The sequence below is a fragment of the Ochotona princeps genome, chromosome 10, assembly GCF_030435755.1.
Source record: "Ochotona princeps isolate mOchPri1 chromosome 10, mOchPri1.hap1, whole genome shotgun sequence".
Classification (NCBI taxonomy): Eukaryota; Metazoa; Chordata; class Mammalia; order Lagomorpha; family Ochotonidae; genus Ochotona; species Ochotona princeps.
This window is the reverse complement of record NC_080841.1, coordinates 34681235-34703414: the sequence shown is the minus strand read 5'-3', so window position 1 is coordinate 34703414 and position 22180 is coordinate 34681235. Positions and strand designations below refer to the sequence as shown.

The 22180-nt window shown below is 42.8% G+C and overlaps 1 protein-coding gene across 1 annotated transcript in view; it reads left to right on the top strand.

Moving 5' to 3' along the window:
- Positions 1-14242: 14242 nt before the first annotated feature.
- Positions 14243-22180, top strand: part of TRDMT1 (tRNA aspartic acid methyltransferase 1) — a 32474-nt gene continuing 24536 nt past the window's right edge. Inside the window, exon 1 of the mRNA XM_004578884.4 lies at positions 14243-14416. Coding sequence (XP_004578941.3) covers positions 14353-14416 — 64 coding nt within the window. The 5' untranslated portion in view covers positions 14243-14352. The remainder of the gene's footprint in view (positions 14417-22180) is intronic.

Genomic DNA, 22180 nt, shown 5'->3' with positions numbered 1-22180 from the left:
AGGTCAAGAGACAATGAAAAGACAAAGAAACAATCACTAAATGGAGAGGAACAATATGTGTTACAAACAAACATCCAAGCAGTTCCTAGGACTTTCGGGTCAGTCTTATTAAAAGCAAACAACTCTCCACTTTCTGCTAATGCGAAAATAAATCATGGTAGTAGGTGTTATGTCTCTTCTCTCCCAGCCTAAATGGGCTGGAGCCATAGGCAGGATGATTCCTGGCTTTCTCACTCTCCTTACTTAGCTGCCTCCCCTCTTTTCATTTTTCCATCCTGCTAAATCTCTGGCTGCTCCAGGGTCCGAGAATCTGAGTGGGGAAGAGTTGCAGGACTATGAATTGCCTAGTGCTTTGTTTGGGCGACTGGTGTTTAAAGCTAGCTGCTGCTTTGTGGAGCTCTCTGCATGAAGGATCCTTCTCTTCCCCTGACATGCGGAAGTACACATGCATTGCTTCCACAATCCCCTGAGGACATTCTGAGTACACTGCTTCTCTCGTGTGGCTATAAGACCTCCTCTGGAGCAAGAGCGCAGTCAACTCTCTCCTGCACAGTTCATTTGTGGCCCAAGGCCAGTATCAGGCTTCCCCAGGCTAGTGGGCTGCAAATGTAAACACACTGCTGGTCCTTGGAAAGCGCCTTGCCTTATGCTGTAGGTGAGAAGCAGCCGGGCCTCACCATCTTTCTCAGAGAAAGATCAGTTCACAGCACACAGCTTTCTTCTAAAACTCCCTTTCATCTTGATTTACCTCAGATTCTTCAAATCATTGACAAGAATTAGTGGTTGTGGGAGTTGCGTAACTTCCTGGAAGCTTCTTTTGGATATTTTGCCTTATGCCTTTGTTATTTCACTTTGGAATATGGCTTCTAGTGTTTGGGTTCTTGAACCTAAAAGCGCACTTTTGTATCCTGTTACTACTATCTCAGGACGATGATCTGGACTGAGAGATTTGGACTCAGTTTCAAGATTCTGGAGCCAGAATCACAAACAAAAATCAGGATGCCTCTGAGCCTTGCGGCACTGCTACAGCTTAAACATGGGCATTTGAGTGGCAGCACATAGGTGCCACAACAGAGTGGGTGAGAAGATGGTATGGTTGGTAAGTCTCAGAAAAACACTCAATAAGCACTGAGTTGATAGAGCAAGATTTGAAGGAGTATTAACTAAATTGAGAACATATCATGGACTCGTGACTTTAGGATAAGCTTCTCTTTTGTCAAGTGAGGCTATCCTGCCCCAGCATCACCTTGGCTAAAGCTTGAAGCCATGTGAAAGGATCTAAACATCTCCCCTAGCCTCGAAAAGAGGTTAGAATAGAATAGATAGGAAAGGTGCATGCACACACATGAGAAAATGAGAGAGAGAAAAATGTGAAGTTTTACTGTAGGTATGAAGCTGTATTATGATGCTTCAGTTATTAAAGATGTAAATCAACAGCAAAATTAACAGACATGGCAAAACAGGGATAAGACCCATGTGGATCGAGACAAAAACATGGTAGTGTTATAAAAGGAATCATCACCAACAAATGTGGAAGAAAAAACTAGAGATACTAGAGATTGGGAGACAAATTTAGTGTAGAGCTTCATCTTAAACTACACATGAGATTAAATTTTAGAGATTAGAATAATATTATTGGCCCACCACGAGGGCTCAGTGGCTAAATCCTTGCCTTGCAAGTGGCGATATATCATATGGGCGCTAGCTTGTGTCCTGGCTGCTACACTTCCCATCCAGCTCCCTGCTTATGGCTTGGGAAAGCAGTAGAGGACGGCCTGAAGTCTTCGGACTCTATACCCACGTGGGAGACCTCCTGGCTCCTGACTTCGGATTGACTGAGTTTCAGCTGTTGCAGCAACTTGGGGAGTGAAACAGCAGATGAAAGATCTTTCTCTTTGTCTCTCCTCTGTAAATCTGCCTTTCCAATAAAAATAAATATTTAAAAATCAGTTAAAAATAAATCAGAAGAATATATGGGTGAATTTAGCTTTCTTTAAGATTTATTTTATTTTTTATTCTTTTTTTTAAAGATTTATTCATTTTTATTACAGCCAGATATACACAGAGGAGGAGAGACAGAGAGGAAGATCTTCCATCCGATGATTCACTCCCCAAGTGAGCCGCAACGGGACGGTGCGCGCTGATCCGAAGCTGGGAACCTGGAACCTCTTCCGGGTCTCTCACGCGGGTGCAGTGTCCCAATGCATTGGGCCGTCCTCAACTGCTTTCCCAGGCCACAAGCAGGGAGCTGGATGGGAAGTGGAGCTGCCGGGATTAGAACCAGCGCCCATATGGGATCCCGGGGCTTTCAAGGTGAGGACTTTAGCCGCTAGGCCACGCTGCCGAGCCTGGGATTTATTTTATTTTTATTGCAAAGTCAGATATACAGAGAGGAGGAGAGACAGAGAAGATCTTCCCTCTGATGATTCACTCCCCAAGTAACCGCAATGGCAGATGTTGTGCCGATTCAAAGCCAGGAACTACCTCTGGATCTCCCACACGGGTGTAGGGTCCCAGGGCTTTGGGCCGTCCTCGACTGCTTTCCCAGGCCACAGGCAGGGAGCTGGATGGGAAGTGGAACTGCTGGTATTAGAACTGGCACCCATATGGGATCCTGGCACGTCCAAGGCAAGGACTTTGACTGCTAAGCCATCATGCCAGACCCCAGCTTTTCTTTTTTTTTCAAAGAAAGATTTCCTTAGTTTAAAAAGTAATGGGATGAATCACAAAAGAAAAATACATAAACTTGTTTTCAGAAGCTGAAATATTTTTGTGTCATTAAATTTATCAACCTGGGGCTGGTTCTGGTTAAACCACCATCTGTAGTGTTGAATTGGAGTCCTGGCTGCTCCACCTCCGATTCAACACCTTGCTAATGAGTCTGAAAAAACAGTGGAGCATGGTTCAGGTGCTTGGGTCCCTGCACCCACGTGAGAGACCCAGATAAAGTCCCTGGTTCCTGGCTTCAGCCTGTCCCAGAGCAAAGGATTATAGAAGACTTTTAAATGATAATTCACCATTAATGATAATAATAATAATAATAATATTTTACTTGTAAGATGAGGGTGAAATAGGTGAGCATCACTGGACACTGCTGATGTGTTTCTGGTCTTTCTGGAAATGAGTTCTGGTCACATATTTTAAGAAGCTACATATAATTAGAAGTCTTTCATCCAATGACTCTACTTTTTAGGCTCCATCTGATGGATTCCACAGAACATTTGGATATTAATTTAAAGCACTGTTTTTTAAAGAAAAACTGAACCTCTTTTTTTAAGATTTATTAATTTTTATCGCAAAGTCAGATATGCAGAGAGGAGGAGAGACAGAGAGGAAGATCTTCCATCTGCTGATTCAATCCCCAAGCGGCTGCAATGACTGGAACTGAGCCTATCTGAAGCCAGGAGTCCCGAGCCTCCTCCAGGTCTCCCACGTGGATGCAGAGTCCCAAGGCTTTGGGCTTTCCCAGGCCACAAGCAGGGAGCTGGATGGGAAGTGGAGTTGCCGAGATTAGAACTGGCACCTATGTGGGATCCTGGTGCAATCAAGGCGAGGACTTTAGCTGCTAGGCCACCGTGCTGGGCCCCTGAAACCTGTTATATACTCAATCCTGAGATAGCAGAAAAATAAATGATTATTGCTCTCTGTAATGTAGAAGCAAGGAAGACAAGATATTCAACAGGTAAACATGGTAATAGGGGAAAGAAAAGAATCAAAATTTATGGGAGTGTATTTCTACTTCGTACATTTTTGTAATTTGTTTACCCCCCCCAAACTAGTATGCATTATTCCTGAAACACAGAAAAATAAAGTTAACATTTAAAAAAAATCTATCTCTTTGATGTGTTTAATGAAATATAGAACTGATAATGAGAAAAATGTAAGGAAAAAGAGGATTGAGGTATAAAATATATGTACAATAAAGTTTCTGCCTTGGTAGATCATAGTGCAAAGACTAAGGGGAGACATATCAAGTTATTGCCATTGAATGCGGATGAAGTTTTGGTTGACACAGTGGGGTAAGCCACTCCCTGTGATACTGATATCACATATCACAACAGGTCCAGTCCTGGCTGTCCACTTCCTGTCCAGTTTCTTGCTAATGGTCCTGAGAAAGCTGTAGAGGATGGCCCAATCCCTCAGCCCCTATCCTAACGTGGAAATTTAATTGGAGTTCTAGGCTCTAGGCATCAGCTTGGTGCCAAGATCACTGTAGCTATTTGTGGAGTGAAGCAGCGGACAAAAGATCTTTATGTCTCCATCATAAAGACATTAATAATGATTGCCATACAAGAGAAAACTCTTGTAGCTTTTAAGTTTTCTCTTCCATATTTCTCTTTTTCCAAAATTATGTATAAAGGACATAAACATTTTGTCAATAGCTAAAAAGAGAAAGAATGGTCAAAAATGAGACTCTTGAAGTAGAATTGAACTTCTCGTACCCTGGGATTTGTAAATGCATGCTTTGGGACCTTTGTCACTTAAGAGAACATTCAAAAAATATGTTTTCCAAGTAACATTGTTTCATCCCCGTAGGGCGTAAGTGCCATGATCAAACTGCAAGCTTAAGTTTTTGGATTTTAAAACCATGGACTCTGTAAGGAAACACAACTGATGTGTCGTGTTGCTGATTTTTCTGCTCTGTTCTAGAACTTAGTCCAACATGGGAGAAATAAAACAGATATGACACACAGATTCTTCACATTCTTTCCTAACCAGAATCCTTCTTATGTCCTAAAGTGAAACTCTTCCTCAAAGTCCATGCCAACTACTGCTTGCTTATTATTTGATGCTTTTCAGGCTTTTTTGTTTTCTCTAAACTGATACTTCTTATAATTTTTCTCTTGATAAATGTGATCATGTGATTTGTAAAATCTGTTAACGGGAGAATTTTGACATTTGTGATATTAGACAAATCACATGAAGTTTCCTATATTTTAATGTTCCTATAAAATTGAATATTAAAAAGAAAGTCTTACCATTCTAAAATGGCCTAATAAAGTTTTAAATATTTATAGTATCTTTTGACATTTATAGGTCTATATGATCTCACCGTGGTTTTATCCTACTAGTAAGATGTATGCCTGCCAGCTTTTGAAATAGAGCCTGTTTTAGTCACTCAGTGGTTTCTGAGTAACTAAGTATGGTAAAAATCCCTTTGGGGAATTCAGACATTTTATATTAGTGGTATTTACCCCTAGATGGAAATGAAATGCTCACAGGCTTGACCTGAAAGAAAAGTTGCTAAAATAAGGATTGACAGCCTCTATATTCCTAGCCTGAAACAGAAGTTTTTGTGGAATAAGGTGTGCTTGTGTGTTGTCCTGTGGGCACATAAGTGGCTTTGAAAGTTAAAGTAACTTTTAGAAATTTAAAATAAGCACAAAGTTGTGTGTGTGTGTGTTTCTTATATTTAAGTGGGATGGGGCAGGCACCGAGGTGTTTATGCCTTTGCCCTTGGCGCTAGTATCCCATCTGGTCACCAGTTGATTCCTGGCTATTCTACTTCTGACTGGCCCAGCTCTGTATGAACGTGCCTGCAACAGCAGAGATGGCCCACACCCTTGCGAGACTGCCTGGGAAACCTTGAAGAAGCTCCTGGTTCCTGGCTCTGGACCGGCTCAGCTCTGCCTGCTGAGGTCACTTGGGAGAGTAAATCAGCAAATCTCTCCTTTCCCTGTAACTCTGCTTTTCAAATAAGTAAATAAATATTTTAAAAAGTATAGTGATTACATGTGGTCATGACATGATTATGGAACTGTTATTAAAGTTTAGTCCTTTTATCATTATTGAGTCATAGGAGAATGATTCTGAATGATGCTGTTGTGTGTCTAAATTAATTCCTAACAGGTTTTTCTTTATTTTTCTTTTATTGGAAAGTTATATATACAAAGGGGAGGAGAGACAGAGAAGAAGATCTTCTATCCATTGAATCATTCCCCAAGTGGCCACAACAGCTGGAGCTGAGCCAATCCAAGGCCAGGAGGCAGGAGCTTCATCTAGGTCTCCCATGTGGATACAGGGTCCCAAGGCTTTGGGACATCCTTGACTGCTTTCCCAGGCCACAAGCAGGGAGCTGGATGGGAAGCAGGGCTGTTGACACACAAACTGGTGCCCATCTGGGATCCTACCACATACAAGACAAGGCAAAAATTAAATATTTATTTTATCTTTATTGGAAAGTCAGATATACAGAGGAGGAGAAACAGAGAGGAAGAATTCCTAACAGAGTTCAAATTAAAAATCCCTGTAGTTGATTTTTCTCTGGGTTTTAGTTTGTCAGTTTGATGACTGCGACAATTAAAAAAAAAACTATAAAGAGGAATATGGGGTTTTGTGGGGTGTTTCTGTGTGAGTGCGTCTATGTCTATATGTTCGTGTGTGTGTGTGTGTGTGTGGTGCGCGTACAGGTGTGCAGGCCCTCATTTTGCTGGTGTTACTGGGTGTATTTTATGATTTAGTGCCTCAAGCACCTTGGAATGCTCAAGGGAGTTGTTAAGAGAAAAGGAACAGAAGTAGTAACTGAATTCTATTGCTGCTATTCCCAGCTTGGGTCGTGCTTTCCCACCAGTAAAGCATGGAGGCTCTAGCAGAAAACCACCAGAAAAGGTGTTTTTCTAGGCAGAATGCAAACCAGTCTCTTGGTTATATACTCTTTTTGAATACATAATTGGAAAACAATTCTAATACTATGAAAGATTGGGATATGTCTTATGATAAAACTTACAAGTAGATGCAAACTAGTATTTATTGATCTAGGCACATTACTGATACATGCACGTGTGTGTGTGCACATGTGTGTCTGTATATATACACACAATATATATACAGGCAGTTACTTTATCGGCAAGCATTATTCGTTTCATAGGTGAAGAAAGTGAGTCTTAGTTACATAGTTCATCCAAGTCCATGTAATTCTTGTCCATTTTGTTGTTTCAACCTGGTTTTGCAGAAGTGATTGGGCAGAGAATACATTATACATGTTAATAATTAGTGTGTGAAACTGTTATTCCTTTGTGAAATATTCAAAGTTTTTTAAAAGCTTGATTTTGCTTAGTCAGCAAGCAGTGTCACAGAGAAGGAGGCATCTTCCATCTGCCGGGTCACACACACAGTGGTTACAAAGGCTTGGGGCTGGGCCAGACTGAATCAGGAGCCAGGAATTCCATCCAGGTCTCCCACACGAGTGTCAGGTACCTAAGCACTTGGGCCATCACCTGCTACTTTCTCAAGGTCATTAGTAGGAAGCTGGTTCAAAAATAGATGAGCTGTTACTCAAACTGACTCTCTGATACAGCATGCCAGTGTCATAGGCAGCATTTTTAATAAGATTTATTTATTTTTATTGGAAAGGCAGATATACAGAGAGGAGGAGAGACAGAGGAAGATCTTCCGTCTGATGATTCATTCCCCAAGTGACTGCAATGGCCAGTGCTGCACCGATCTGAAGCCAGAAGCCAGGAATTTCCTCCAGGTCTCCCAGTTGGGTACAGGGTCTCAAGGCTTTGGGTCGTCCTCGACTGCTTTTCCAGGACACAATCAGGGAGCTGGATGGGAAGCGGGGCCACTGGGACATGAACTGGTGCCCATGTGGGATCCTGGCACATGCAAGGTGAGGACCCCAGCTGCTAGGCTACTGTGCCAGGCCCTCTCAGCTGCTTCTGTTTGGATCCCTGGCTTTGACTCTGCAGGTCTAGTTGCCCTGAAGGCCTGTGCCAACCGAAGCTCCTTAGGAACTTTGATTCCAGGTGACAGGACAGTGTACCAGCCCTGAAAGACCTCCGAAAGAATACAAGCTGGAATTCCCCGCCTTTCACCTGGCTATGGAACCAGACAGGATGTGCGCTTTCTGCATCTCCGTGTCTTCATCTCTAAACTGTGGTCAGAGGAAATGAGCTGTCCTGAAGAAGCAGCCATGGGAGTCCATGGGAGCAGCATAGGCGACCTGGAACTATTCAGGACCTGTGGATACCACCCATACTGCATTAACAGAAAAGTTGTATGTGTGTGTGATGGTGGCACTGGGGGACACATAAATTACATTTGCTTTATCTCTCTCCCTTTCTTTCTGCTTCTGTCTCCAGATGATATTTTGTTGGAACAGAAAGTTCTGTCTCTATAAATAGTTTGCAAAATTCTGGGCCAAATAATCTTCAAGTTTCCTTCTAGCTCTGACCTCCCTCTGAGAGTATGAATGCAGTTTAAGGACAGAATTCTGCTACTTTCAGTTCAACTAAAACACCATCCTTAAAATCTGCTGCAAAATACTTTTAAATGAATCATTTCCAAAATAGCCCCCAAGGAAAGAATCAATGTTAAATCTATGCCGGAACCATTCTGAAATGGCAAAATAGGAGGTAAACTGCAGGATTTCTGTTTTTTAGCAGCAAGTATATATTCACTTTCCTTGACTGTACTTTTATGAAAACATTCCTTTTCTTCTGATGTAAGATAGCAGCACTTACAGTCAAAAATCGCTAGAATGTTCTTTACAACAGAAAAGTCCCACTCCAGAGAGACGGCAGGAAGTTCATTTTCCATCTGTTCTTTTTCTCGTAAAAGTTTATCATGTCACTGATACAACACATCTGCTGCTTCCTGTTTCTGTTCCCTTGTGACAGTTTATCGGGAGGGGGATTGAAAAGCAGAGAAAGAGAAGGAATGTTCCGCTGCAAGATTTTGCTTTTAGTTGAGTTTCTCGCAGTCTGTATGTTGGGGCTCAGTGTGCAACGGAGAAGCATTGATGCGCATGTCATTGATGGATGGCCCTCAAAGTTGTAACTTCAGGAGGCTAGTACTTTAGAACAGGGCTGCCCGATAAAAATTTCCCATGATGAGTGATACTAGACCCGGGCCACGATTGGCCCTGGAGCACTTGAAATCTGCCTAATGTTTACTAAAGTCTATAAACTAAAATCGCCAGGTGTGACTACCCAAATAAATACTGTACCTTGTTAGAGAATTAAAGAAATTAATAAAATAGTTCTATGCTTTGCTAAGAGAAGGTATTCTATGCTTTGCTAAGGGAAGGTATTCAGTTGTTTGAGTATTGGCATTTTCATGACATACTTTACACTTATTTTTAAAATGAAGATTCTTTAGTCCCTAAAACATGAACGAGCTAGTGTCTGGATCTGTTAATATGTTTCATTACCTCCACCTTAAACCTCTGAACTTGTGTAAGGTTACCTCAATAATTTTCCTTCAGGTAGCCATGCCTGTGGACCCACCTTTCACAGCCGTCCTGTCTTTCTGAGAGTGTCTGTTCTTACTATGTGGCCTAGTCTGATCCCTGGTTATCTGTATGGCCAGGCCATGCCTGTGTCTTCCAGTCTTTTTTCTACCCTGGGTCAAGCTCAGGTGACCCTTGATTCCCTTCCACAAAACCTGAAATGCCCCCACCCCCCAGCCGTCAGATCCCTGCAGTCATCTGGCAGAGCCTAGAGTGTGTTGACTTGTGTAGGAAACAGTGTTTGGCTAAGGCTCCTGAAATGGGTTCCCACAAGTTGAGTGTGATCTGCATGAGGAGGAGGATTCAGGCCTTAGAGAAGAGACGCAGGGACTGAGAACACGTCGCTTATGGGCTGTCCTCATCCTAGCCTTCCCTGATCTCAACAGTACACATTTTGAGACTCCTAGGAGATGGTTGAAACAGCAACCATCTGTAAAGTACCATGGTTGAACTGTAAAGTACCATGATTTTCCTATATATCCATATCTATGATCACATTTAATTCATAAATTAGGCATAGTATGTGGTTAAAATTGCCAGTATCACTAGGTTTGTAGGTGAAGTGAGGGCTAGCTGAACACAAGCACAGTGAAAAGCTCAGAGCCCATCATCAGGACAGATGGGGTTATGAGGTGACTAAAAGGCCAGCAGAATACACAGTGGAGACACTGGACAAAGGGACGATTCATATCCCGGTGGGACAGAGCAGGAAAGCTGAGATTTCAACACACTACCCAGAATGATCCTCCATTTCAAGTTTATAAATTGCTTATGTCTGCAGCTTTCCATGTAGTATTTTTGGATCATGTTTTGGTAAACAAAAGTATTTTGGTAGACAAAAAGTAGCTGAAACTGTGGAATGTGAAACTACTCACATAGGGATCTACTGTATAAAGCAACTATTTAATAAACATGCATTTATTTTATTTTGCTAGGCACTGAGCTAAGTGTTTTTAGTCCTTATTTAATTCTCACAGCAACCACTCATCCTGATTTGTAATATTTAGAAATATCCTTGGGCTCATAGAGGTTAAGTGACTTTCTCCCAAGTCCCGAAGGTAGGAATAGGTAAGACAGTAATTTCTATTTACACTCTTGCAGTTGCATTTTTATTTAAAGCTGAAAAACATTTGAGAAGGAGAGGGAAAGAGAATTTTCTCATCTGCTGCTTATTCTTCAAATGCCCACAATGGCTGAGGACAAAGTTAGGTAGCTGGAAACAGTGCAGATCTCACACCCGTGTGGCAGGAGCCCAGCCACTTGAGCCATTATTGCAGTCTGCTAGCATGCACCTTAGCAGCAAACTAAAAATAGGAGCCAGAGTAAGGAATTTAAGCCAGGCACTCTGGTGTGGGAAAGGGACGTCCTCACTGGCCACCTAACCTTGAGCTTGCATTCTTAACCACAACACTAGTCATTAGAGAACAATTTCTTCCAATCAGTGCAGAGGGCACATATAAAAGGGACTGGATTTCAGATGTCTCCACAAAGAACAGTATGACCTTCACCCACAGCTTGCAAGCTTAGGCTTCCTGCCAGCCGATCAGAACACGGTAAAAGGCATTCTCAGCCACCGGATGGCTTATGAGTAGTAGTCGAGCTCTGGGTGGGGCTTTCCAACTAAAATTTCTTCTGGATAATTTCCTATCCTGAGAACATTTACTGTTAGCTTATTCCATAGGATGGCTTTTATATAGGTATATATATATATTTTTTTTTTCAAGGAAATTCACAGGGATCACTTTATTTTCTTTCCTGTGCAGAACCAGAATGCAACTGATTCCCACTGAAGTTGTCATGATGAGGGTTCTGGTCTCCCTATAGATGAGCCTGCCTAGGTACCAGAAACACATTCCACTGGGAAAGAAAGGCCTGAATTGCGAAGACTCAAAGATGACTGCAAGAAGCATTTTAACATGTTGTTAGGAACTGATGATGGGTCAGGGGGAAGAAAAATAACATTAGCTTCCAATGTATACAGTGAATGATTCAAAAATTGAAAACATGTTATTACTATTATTGTTTCAATATACCTCCAGTATCATGTGCCCTTTAATTATTTCTGGTATGTTTCAAATGTGTTTTTAATTTTCAGATATTGACATACACTGAATATGCGAAGGTCCAAGTCTGGATATTTGTATTTTAAAAAAAAAGTGTGTTGAGTTTCTTGGTAGAATATAAGCACTACTGATATATTATTGAAGATAACTATGTGACTCCAGAGCTTCCTTCTCCCTTATATATATTTAGAATTTGATTTGGAGGAAAAGTAATCAAATAAAAGTACTTCAAAAGTTCATGGAAAGAAAGAATTAAAAGTTTATTTTGGTATCAAAAATTTGAAATTTAGGCATGTTATTTTGAATACACATGTTCCAAGAATGGCCTCTCATATATTTTCTTTTTGCTCATCTCATCTTCAACTGTTCCCTGTTGTGTTTTTCCTTCACAGCCTTCCCCACTGCCCCTCCAGATCACCTTACTTGTATGGTAATGGGATGACAGCACATACATAATCCACAGGGGCCCGACATTTGCACATGCTTCCATGAAGATAGTTCTAAAGCAGGATTATGGAGGAAGTTTTCATTCTTGAATGACTATTCCAGGTGACAGGCTTTAGAGAGGAAATAATGCAGAAAGATTTGGCACAGATAAGATGGAAATTGGAATAGGAAATGCAGAAATGATTGAATGAAAGGAACGGGTGGGACCTGTATTTCAGAAGAGAGGAAAGCTAAGGAACTGAAATGATATGGGAACTCTAGCCTGGAAGCATAGGTTGGAATTTCCAATTGGAGTATAGGTCTTGGAGAGGGCTAGGATATTTCCAGGCAAGAAACATAAGCAGAGAAGCAGGGAAGTGAAGGGGTATGCTTGGGCAATGTTGAGTAATTAACTTATTACAGAATTCAAGTTGGAGAGAAACCCAAGTCAGGGCAGAAAAGTAAGGTTAGGGCTATTTTCCCCCAAACCTTATGATTAAAGTGAACAGACTGTAATCAGCTTTGGAAAGGATACATTTTTAAGGCCTCTACCTCTTAGAAAGTTGGTATTTTAATTTTGCCACATGTCCATCTCTCCCTTAGATGCTTGGTCATATTTAATTTATAATACTACCGCTGAACAGGTTCTAGATTTAATTAATATGTTGGCTTTTGACCACATAAATTACTGACTATATAGTTCCTTTTATGTTCATGCATTTTATTATGCTAACTTATTACTGATATTTATAGTATACTAATATTACATAATAAATACTAGAAGTGTTTGCTTTTCACATTATACAAACTTTGGTGGTTATATGGCTTCTGTAAGTTGTGTTGGCTCAAGGGTACACTTGCTTTAAGCAGATAAAAATGTTTTTCTTATAAATATGTTCATTTGAACAGATCATCAGCAAGTCAAGTCTGGACTCGCTTCTGCAAATAAGAATCTATGGGAGGCTCGGCACGGTAGCCTAGTGGCTGAAGTCCTCACCTTGCAGGATCCCACATGGGCACTGGTTCACATCCTAGCTGTTCCACTTCCCTCCTAGCTCCCTGCTTGTGGTCTTGGAAAGCAGTTGAGGACGGCCCAAAGCCTTGGGACCCTTCACCTGTGTGGAAGACCTGGAAGAAGTTACTGGTTCCTGGCTTTGGATTGGTTTAGCTCTAGCTGTTGCTGCAGCAGATGGAGGATCTTTGTCTCTCCTTCTCACTGTAAATATGACTTTCCAATAAAAAAAACTTAAAAAAAATAATCTATGGAATTGGAAAAAGAAATGGAAAACTTGGAAACAATGATCACACCCACTTTTCCCTGGCCCTCTATCCTTCCCACCCTGATCAACTATGTAAGTAACATCTAAATTAAAATGAAAAAAAAAAAAAAAGAATCTATGGAATCTTGGAACTGGAAACTTTCAGCCACACTTCTGCCTCCTTTCCCCCTTTCCTTTTACTTTACAGATGAGAAATCATGTTCATCCCAAGTCACAATACCTGGATGTTCTCGGCATCTTTCCACCATCTTGTCCCTCTTACACAAACTAAAAAGCAAAACATCTGAAGTCCAACAAACATTTACAACTTAGAGGGTTGATTTTATAGACCAAACCAAATAGATCAACAATTGAACACTTTACACTCCTAGTTGTGGTACAGTAAGTTAAGCTGCCTTTTGTAATGTTCTCATCCATTTTCAAGGGTTATTTTCAATCTTGGCTGTTCTACTTTGGATCTAGTTCCACATTAATGCACCTGGAAAGGCAGTGGATGTTGGTAGAAGGACTTGGGACCCCACTACTCCAATGGGAAACTGGCTGGAGTTCCTGGCTCTTCACCAACCCTGGCCCAGACTGGGTTTTTGCAGTCATTTGGGGCCTAACATTGAATGGAACTTCTTGCTCTCTTTCCCTTCAAATAAATAAAAACGTTTTGAAAACATTTTTTTTTTTTATATACATCTCAAACTCAGTACTTGGGAGCCCACAGATAGTTCTGATTTTCAGAGAATCTGGGGTTGCGTTATTTTTCAAATTATATGATATGAACACTTTTACAAATTACAGTCATCTTCTGTGTTACCAGCACCTGCCCAGGGTTCTTTTGCAGGCATACTGAGTTTGTGCTGTTGATTCTGGATCCTTCTCTGAGGAGGACATCGGTCTGACTTACATCACCCCAGGCGCACACACACCAAGGACCTGATTGTGCTCAAGAGTAGCAACACGGATGTTCGAACTCTTTGTATAAGTTTCTAAGTAGATAAAAGCAGCCTGCCTGGAAAATCGTTTCTGGATTCTAACCAGTTGGAAATGAAGGCAGTGTTCACCTCCACTAAGCTCTGTGTTTCTCTTTTCACTGATGGCCTTCCTGCAAGCCAGGCTGCTACGCACCGGAGAGGCCTCATGGTTTTCTATGTTTCGTTCCCTTCCTGCCCGTTGTTAATTCCTAGGCCCCACACAGCTCTGTCAAAATCCTGGCCTGGGAGAGGCAGAGGCAGGAAGGGAAGGGAGGAGGGACTGGAACTGAAACGCTGCGGAACCAGAGGCGGAGGGGAACCAAGCGGACGGAATGAAAGGAGCGCGGGACCGGCAGGCCTAGCGCTGAGGCTGAGGCGGCGACCAGGCGATGGAGGGTCTGCGGGTCCTGGAGCTGTACAGCGGCATAGGCGGAATGCACCACGCGCTGAAAGGTGAGACGACCGAGTCCTCTCCGCTCGGGGACGTCCGCGGCCCTCGCGGAGCTCCGCCGCCGGAGAGGGGCGGGGCGGCGCGGCACCAGGGGCGGAGACGGCGGTGGTCATCCGGTCGTCCTGGAAACCGCTGCTGCGCGCCGCCCCTATCCGGCCCTGGGCGGTGTCCGCTTCCCGCGGCCTCGAACTTCGTCCAGCGAAGGCCTGCGAGGCCCGGTGTGTCCGTGCAGACTGTTGAGGCTGTGACGTCACACAGAAGTGGTTCGGTGGCGGAGGGCGAGCTTTCCTAGAGTGCTAAACCTGAGTTCTAAGTTTGCCGTCGCTGCGAAGCGTGGTCACCAAGTCCTTCCTCAGACTGAAGTCCCCGCGGGGCAGCGGCTGCTGGGCCGGCCCGGGAGAGTGACCACAGTTCTGGGTGCAAGTTAGCTTAGCACGCAGTAAGAGAAACATCCTGTCTGTTGTAGTACAAGGTTTAGATGCCGGAGTAGTTAGAACTCCTTTAACAGGGGTTAAACTTGGTTGGAGAGTGACGTTCCGCTGGTTCCTTCCTTAACGCTGAAGGTTTCCTTCCAGGTGTTGAAGTGAAGGGGCGCTTTGGAAGGATTGTGGGGAGAATGGAATGTAGCAAGTGGAAAGTGCTCATTTGTGCCTAATTGCAGCCACTGTAAATCTTACAAATCATTACCTCAAGTACTTCCTACGTATCTTTCATTTTGAGATTTTTAATTTCGTGGATATGAAGTCGGAACTGAAAGTTTTGTTTTTGGTGTGTCTCAAAACTTGTTGAGGTGGGGTTCTGTGCCAGGTACTGAGAGACGGAGATAATGTGTCGTGAAAGAATTTGAACATGCGTGTTTATTCTTCAGTTGTTGGGACAACCACACAACTGAAACTTCTCCGTTCCTTTTTCTAGTTCAAGGGTAAGAAGAGACTAACATTCTGAAGATACAGACAGTATTCAGTGGGTAGTTTTTTGGTTTGTTTTTTAGCAGTTGTACTTAGTTTTGATTTTAGCCTGTTAGTGAATATTAAAAGTTTATTACTTCTTTGCTGGTTTTCTATGTTGATTTCTCACATTGACATTCAGACAACTCCAAATTTCAGAAGTGTTTGTGAATTTTGTAAGACTGTGTAATGTCACCAGTTTTCCTTGTCTTGAACACCTTAGAACAACATCTTGAAAGGTTCCTCCTCCTTCATTGTAAATTGCGGTTTGGCCACTCTTTAGATGTTGAATATTTAGATTGTCACATTTTGAAAAGCACAATATGAAGTAACAGTTCCATCCTTGAGCATAAATCCTCATGTTCTCTGTTAAGCGTGCTTTCTGAATGTTAAACTAGCTCATTGAACAGTTAGGCTGATTATGTGTTACTAAGTAAAAAGCAGAATTTCTTAAGTCTTGCAGTAAATATGGCAGTATTGCTCTTCAGAGATAACTGAGAACCTCCCTTACCCACATATTCATCAGCGTTACCTATTATTTATTTGAAAAGATTTATTTATTTATTTATTTGGAAAGCAGAATGACAGATCTACCGTATCCTGTTTCATTCCCCAAATGGCTGCATCAGCCAAGGCTGGGCCAGACTGAAGCCAGAAGCCAAGGACTCCGTCTGGGTCTTCCACATGGTTGGCAGGAACTCAGCTGCTTGATCCACTATCCACTGCTTCCCAGGCACATTAGCAGGCAGCTGGATCAGAAGCCTAGCCGACTGAATATGAGCCTACACTCCAGTGGGGGATAAGGCCTCTCAGGCGATGGTTTAACTAGCTGTACTGCAACACCCATGCTGATATTAGCTACTTTTAACATTTGTTAATTTGATAAGCGATAGTGTATAATTTTAACTAACTTTTTTGTTTAATGTAACAGGTATTTTCTTTTCTACTCATCAGTGCAGCCTGAATTTATACACATTGTCTGTTGTCACTGCTACTATGGTAAATGTAGCTACTCTCATCTCTGACTTAAACTGTGTTCCATCTGTTCTCATTGATTCCATTCTATTATTCACATAGCAAGCAGAGTGATCTTTTGCATAGTAATCCATATCATATGACTTCCCTGCTTAATGCATAGTTTCCCTTTGAGGTTAGAATTCTGGTCTCATTTTGGGACCAGACCTGTGTGATCCAGCTTCTGGTTGCTTCTTCAGTTTTGTTACTATCTCCCCATCTCTCTTGTCCAGGCTCACTGTCCTCTGTTTCTCTGACATTCTAGCTTCCTTCAGCTTTCTAGTCTTTCCTTTTGTTATTGTCTCTGCCTGGAGTACTGTAACCTCAGAGTGTTCCCCTCCAGCTCCTTTTTGACTTTTCACGTATTGATTTATGTGTAGCCACTTCAGAGAGGCCTTCCCTGGTTGACCTTGTTAACCAGAGAAGCCTTCCTTCCTTCCCTTTCTCTCCACCCTCTCCTATTTTGGTTCAAGGTCTACCTATTATGTTTTTTTTTTTAACTTTTTAAAAAAGATTTTAATTGGTATATAAAAATTGTACCTTTTATGGGGTACCATACAATGTTTTGAGACATGTATGCATTTGTACAATATTTAATTCAGAATAAACATAATTATTTCCTCAAATATTTGTCTTCTATTTTGGACAAGCAAAATGTTCAAAGTCCTCTCTTCTAGCTTTTTAGAGAACAAATGAGCATATACATGTGTACATGTAGAGTGTGTTAATTGTTGTCAGTAGTCACTGACTACAGTGGAATACCCGGACTCCTTTTACCTAACTATACCCAAATTTCTGAAATTGTACCTTTCCTCATTGCCTTCTTTCCCTTTTCCTTCCTAGCTTCTGAGAACTCCCACCGTGCTTTTTAACTTCTCTGAGATCACCATCTCCTAGACTCCACGTTTAAGCAAGATCACATGACACTGGCCTTGGCTTATTTCATTTAGTGACTCCAAGTTCTAACTGTGTTATTGCAAATGACACAAAAGGCAAGATTTTGTCCTTTTTTTGTGGCTGAGTAGTATCCCATCGTATAAATGTACTGCAGTTTCTTTATCCATTCATCAGTGAATGTACACTTAGGTTGTTTCCATTTTTTGACGAATGTGAATAGCTCTGCAATAAAGCTGAGTGTGTAGATGTCTGTTTACTGATTTCATTTCCCTTGAATGTATGTAGTGGGACTTGTTAGATCATATGGTAGTTTGGTTTTCAGTTTTTGAGGACCCCCCCACAATGTTTTAGTGTAATGGCTGGGCTAATTTACATCTCTACCAGTGGCATTCAGGGTTTCCCTTTTCTCCCCTTGTTGCCAGTGTTTGTTATGGTTTTTCTTTTGGACATAGCCAGTTCTGAGTGAGATGATACCTCATTGTGGCTTTCATTTTTATTCCTCTAATGATTAATGGTGTTGGGTATTCCTTCATATACCTGTTGGCTGTGGGCATGTGTTCCTTTGAGAACTATCTTTTTAGATTGGTCCATTTTAAAATTGCATAATTCATATTTTTGCTATTGGATTGTTTATGTCCTGCACATCACTAAATTTTAATGGTTTGTAAATGTATATTTATTCATGAACAGAATAGATTTGCTCCAAACTCAGTGAACATTTTATTACAATACAGATTTTTTTTGTCCTTATCACCATGTGCAGTATGCTTTTGCATTGTCACAGTCAATATGTAGTTGGGATACAAACTGGCGCTCATATGGGATCCTGGCACTTGCAAGGCGAGGATTTAGCCTCTGAGCCATTGTACCAGGCCCTATTTATAATTAAATAGATATTTGCTCTAGTAGCTTGTTGGTAAAACCATGGTTTGGTTAGTCTCAGTTCTTTTCTTTCTTATATCTTCTTCAGTTCAGAATACACCATGTAACTAAACAGCAGAGAAATACTAAAGGACATTTGGAGGGCTTGCGGAATCCCAACACACAGGTTAAGTCATCAGGAGTGCTGCTGAAGTCACATTGCTGTTCCTGGGAACTTGTTCTGTTGACAGCAAAGAATATGGCTGATGAAAGAGCAAATGGGAAGGTGATTTTAGCGTAGTTTCCTGGAATTAAAATGAAGAAACAGAAATTCCTACACCTGATAGACCAGGTAGGAATCTCAATAAAGGACTCAGAGTCTAGTCTGCATTTAGACTAATGTTTGTCTGGACATGAATATGGGCCCTGACTCTTCACCCCTCTTCCCTCTTCTGGGAAATTCTTGGTGGGGGATTTTGAGATGTGGAATTCCCCCTAAACAAACCCTTCTGGACAATATTGACCACCAAGATTCTTATCTGAAGAAGAAACAAATTACTTCAGCCCAGTGATTAAGATTGTTGAACTAGCTGTCTTGCTGCCTCAGTACAGTGACTTCTTTTGATGAAGGACAGGCAGGGACACCTTGTGCTAGGGCAGGTGGGTAAGAGGCTGGGGCCAGCTTGCAGGATTTGCTTCCTTGTTCCATTGCACATACATCTGTTTTCTTCTGCTCCTCTTACACACTTAGGCTAATATCTGTCTAGTTGCCTTAAAACTACCACTACACTTGTACCAATGGTGCTGGGAACTGGATGCCAGAAGTGTCCTTAGAGTTTTCCCCTGGATGGCGATGCTCCAATAACCTCTCACGTCAAAAAGATGAACTTTCTCATTTGCTTCCTCTCCCTGCTACTTGGGTTTTTTTTTATTATTATTATTACAAAGATATACAGAGAGGAGGAGAGACAGAGAGGAAGATCTTCCGTCTGATGATTCACTCCCCAAGTGACTGCAATGGCTGGTGCTGCACCGATCTGAAGCCAGGAGCCTGGAACCTCCTCTAGGTCTCCCACGCAGGTACAAGATACCAAGGCTTTGTGCCGTCCTCGACTGCCTTCCCAGGGCACAAGTAGGGAGCTGGATGGGAAGTGGAGCTGCCGGGATTAGAACCAGTGCCCATTTGGGATCCTGGGGCGTTCAAGGCGAGGACTTTAGCCGCTAGGCCATGCCGCCGGGCCCTTACGTGGATGTAATTGATTGGTGAGTACTAGATCTCATTACCAGACAAAGGAAGCTAGGAAATTGAGTTCTGAATTCTGTTTTGGGAACGAAGCATCCATGATGTAGTCAGATTTCCAAATACAGGCAAGAGAGGCAGAAATTCTAGGTGGCCACCAGCATAACAATGACTATTACATTCTTCTTTTTTTTTTTAAAGATTTATTCATTTTATTACAGCCAGATATACACAGAGGAGGAGAGACAGAGAGGAAGATCTTCTGTTCGATGATTCACTCCCCAAGTGAGCCGCAACGGGCCGATGCGCGCCGATCCGAAGCCGGGAACCTGGAACCTCTTCCGGGTCTCCCACGTGGGTGCAGTGTCCCAATGCATTGGGCCATCCTCAACTGCTTTCCCAGGCCACAAGCAGGGAGCTGGATGGGAAGTGGAGCTGCCTGGATTAGAACCGGCGCCCATATGGGATCCCGGGGCTTTCAAGGTGAGGACCTTAGCCGCTAGGCCACGCCGCCGGGCCCTACATTCTTCTTTAAAAAAAGAGAAATGTTTGAGTTCAGACATTCCCCCTCCCCCCCAAGAGTAATAGAGACCTAACTACTGGAGCCATTGTTGACTCTCAGTGTGTGAATTCACCTGGTGCTGAAATTGGAAGTGGAGCCTAACACTGCATCTAAACACTGCACTATGGGATTTGGACGTCGTCCTGTGTAGTATCTTAATTGCCTCATCAATTCTTCCCCCTACCCGTTACATTTTTTTAATGTGTATGGCCCTTTTGCAGGAACTGCTTATGAGGGCTTAATTGTAATTTTTACGGTTTTGGTTAATGATGATCTTTTAAATGAAAATGCTTCTTTTCAGAAAACTATGTTTTGTGGGTCGAATGCAGGAATCTGGAGAGCCTGCAAGGACACTTGCACAAATAGGCAAATGAGATGGTACATTTTTCTCATCTTAAAATGGAATGGTGAGAGAAGAATGAAATATGATTTAAGGTAAACAATAAAGGAAGGTTCTATTTTCTTATCGTCAGATGTTGGAAGCCATAAAGTGGAAAGGCCTGCTGCATCGAGTTACTGCTGAAGGTCTTCCAGTGTTGGTTTTGAGTTTTAGCCACATGGTGCTTACCTGTACTTAAGAAGAATTTTCAGCCTCCATATTTTTTGTTAATATATTAAGCCCATAGTTTGTCAGTCTTTTTGCTCATTGTCTGAATCTTTTTCCCTTTATTCCTCATAAACTTATCTGCCAAATTGGGACTCTACCAAACCACCCTGTAATTAGGTGTGTTTGTAACTGAATCAGCGGATGAAGTGTTTTCCCAGGTGGATCTGAACATCCCCTGAGGATATTTATAGAACATCAATTGTGAAGGGCTGTAATTTGAATTAAATATTTTTTCCTTTATATTTGTGTTTCTGATTATAAATTTTTCCTTTTTATGTCTGTTTTTCCATAGTTACTCTTCTATAGCTTACCAGATTTAAAGTGAAATAAGGAGAGATCAGACTGGAGCAGAGGTCATGCCAAGCTAGGCTCTTACACCTAGTGGTTTGCATGAGCCAGGGGTGGGAATAGACTGAGCAGGGCTAGGTTCCATCAGACACCAGTGAGAATCGGGATGAGAGGCAGGCTGGGTCAGGCCAGGCTACAACATCTAAGGCAAAGGCCAAGACAGGGCTATGCCAAGCTGAGTCAGAGCAACCACTGGCATAAGCAAGATCTATGGCTGGGAACAGGCCTGATTGGGGAGCTAAGGGGACACCCTGGCTGGGTTGGGGTTCCTACTAGTGAGTGCGGGTGCTGGAATGGGAGCTGCATTGTGGTCCGGATATAGCTGCAGTGTTGCAGTGTTCCTCAGCACAAGTGTGGACTGGGGTTGGGTGCACCGAACTGGGCTAGACTCCAGCACCAGCTGGTGCCTTGGAGGACCAGGGTAGGTGTAGGATGGGTAAGGCTAGGTCTCTGCCCCTACTGAGCCATGTGTGAACTGTGTGTGGGTGTGGACCAGCCTTGACTGGGCTGAAACAACCAATAGTAAGAACCAGAATTGGTTGAGGATAGTCAGGAAAGACCACTGTTACTGCCAGGACAGGAGGTGGACTAAGTAGGGCTGACCCATGCACCCACTGGTGTGTGCAAGATCTGACATAGGGAGAGGTTCCGATGGAGGAGCTTGGGAAACTCCTCTGTCAGGACATAGTCCCTGCAGGTGAGTGCAAGAGCCACGATAGGGAGCAGCCCAGCCCAGGGAATGGTACCCACTGGTATACATTTGGCACAGGTCGGGGGCGGACCAGGCTGAACCAGTTCACATCACCCACTGGCAAATCCCAGCATCAGGCCAGAGTGTGGATTAGGCCAGGCTCAGTCACAACGCATACCAATATATATTAAGCTGGGATTGGGTGCCAGCTGGGCTGGACTAGGCTGTAACCCCTACCAGCGTGAGCTGGAATTGGGAGTGGGCCAGGATGGACCAAACTGGGCTACAGCACCCACTGGTAAATGCCGAGGCAAGGCAGGCCATGCCAGACTGGGTCACAGCACCCAACCAGCACATGTGAGAACCAGGGGGAAAGGGGCAAAGCTGATGGGGAAGTGTGAATGGCTCCCCTGCTAAAACACCACTCCCACTGGAGAGTGTGAATTGGAATGGGGGCAGACCAGACCGAGCAGAGCTACAATACCTGTGGGCCTCATCAGGGAAAATCCAGCGTGGACTGACTATTTCTACTGGTGCAAGCATTAATTAGAGTGAGTGAGGGTTGCTGGGGCTTTGTGACATCATCAGCTGGCAGATGC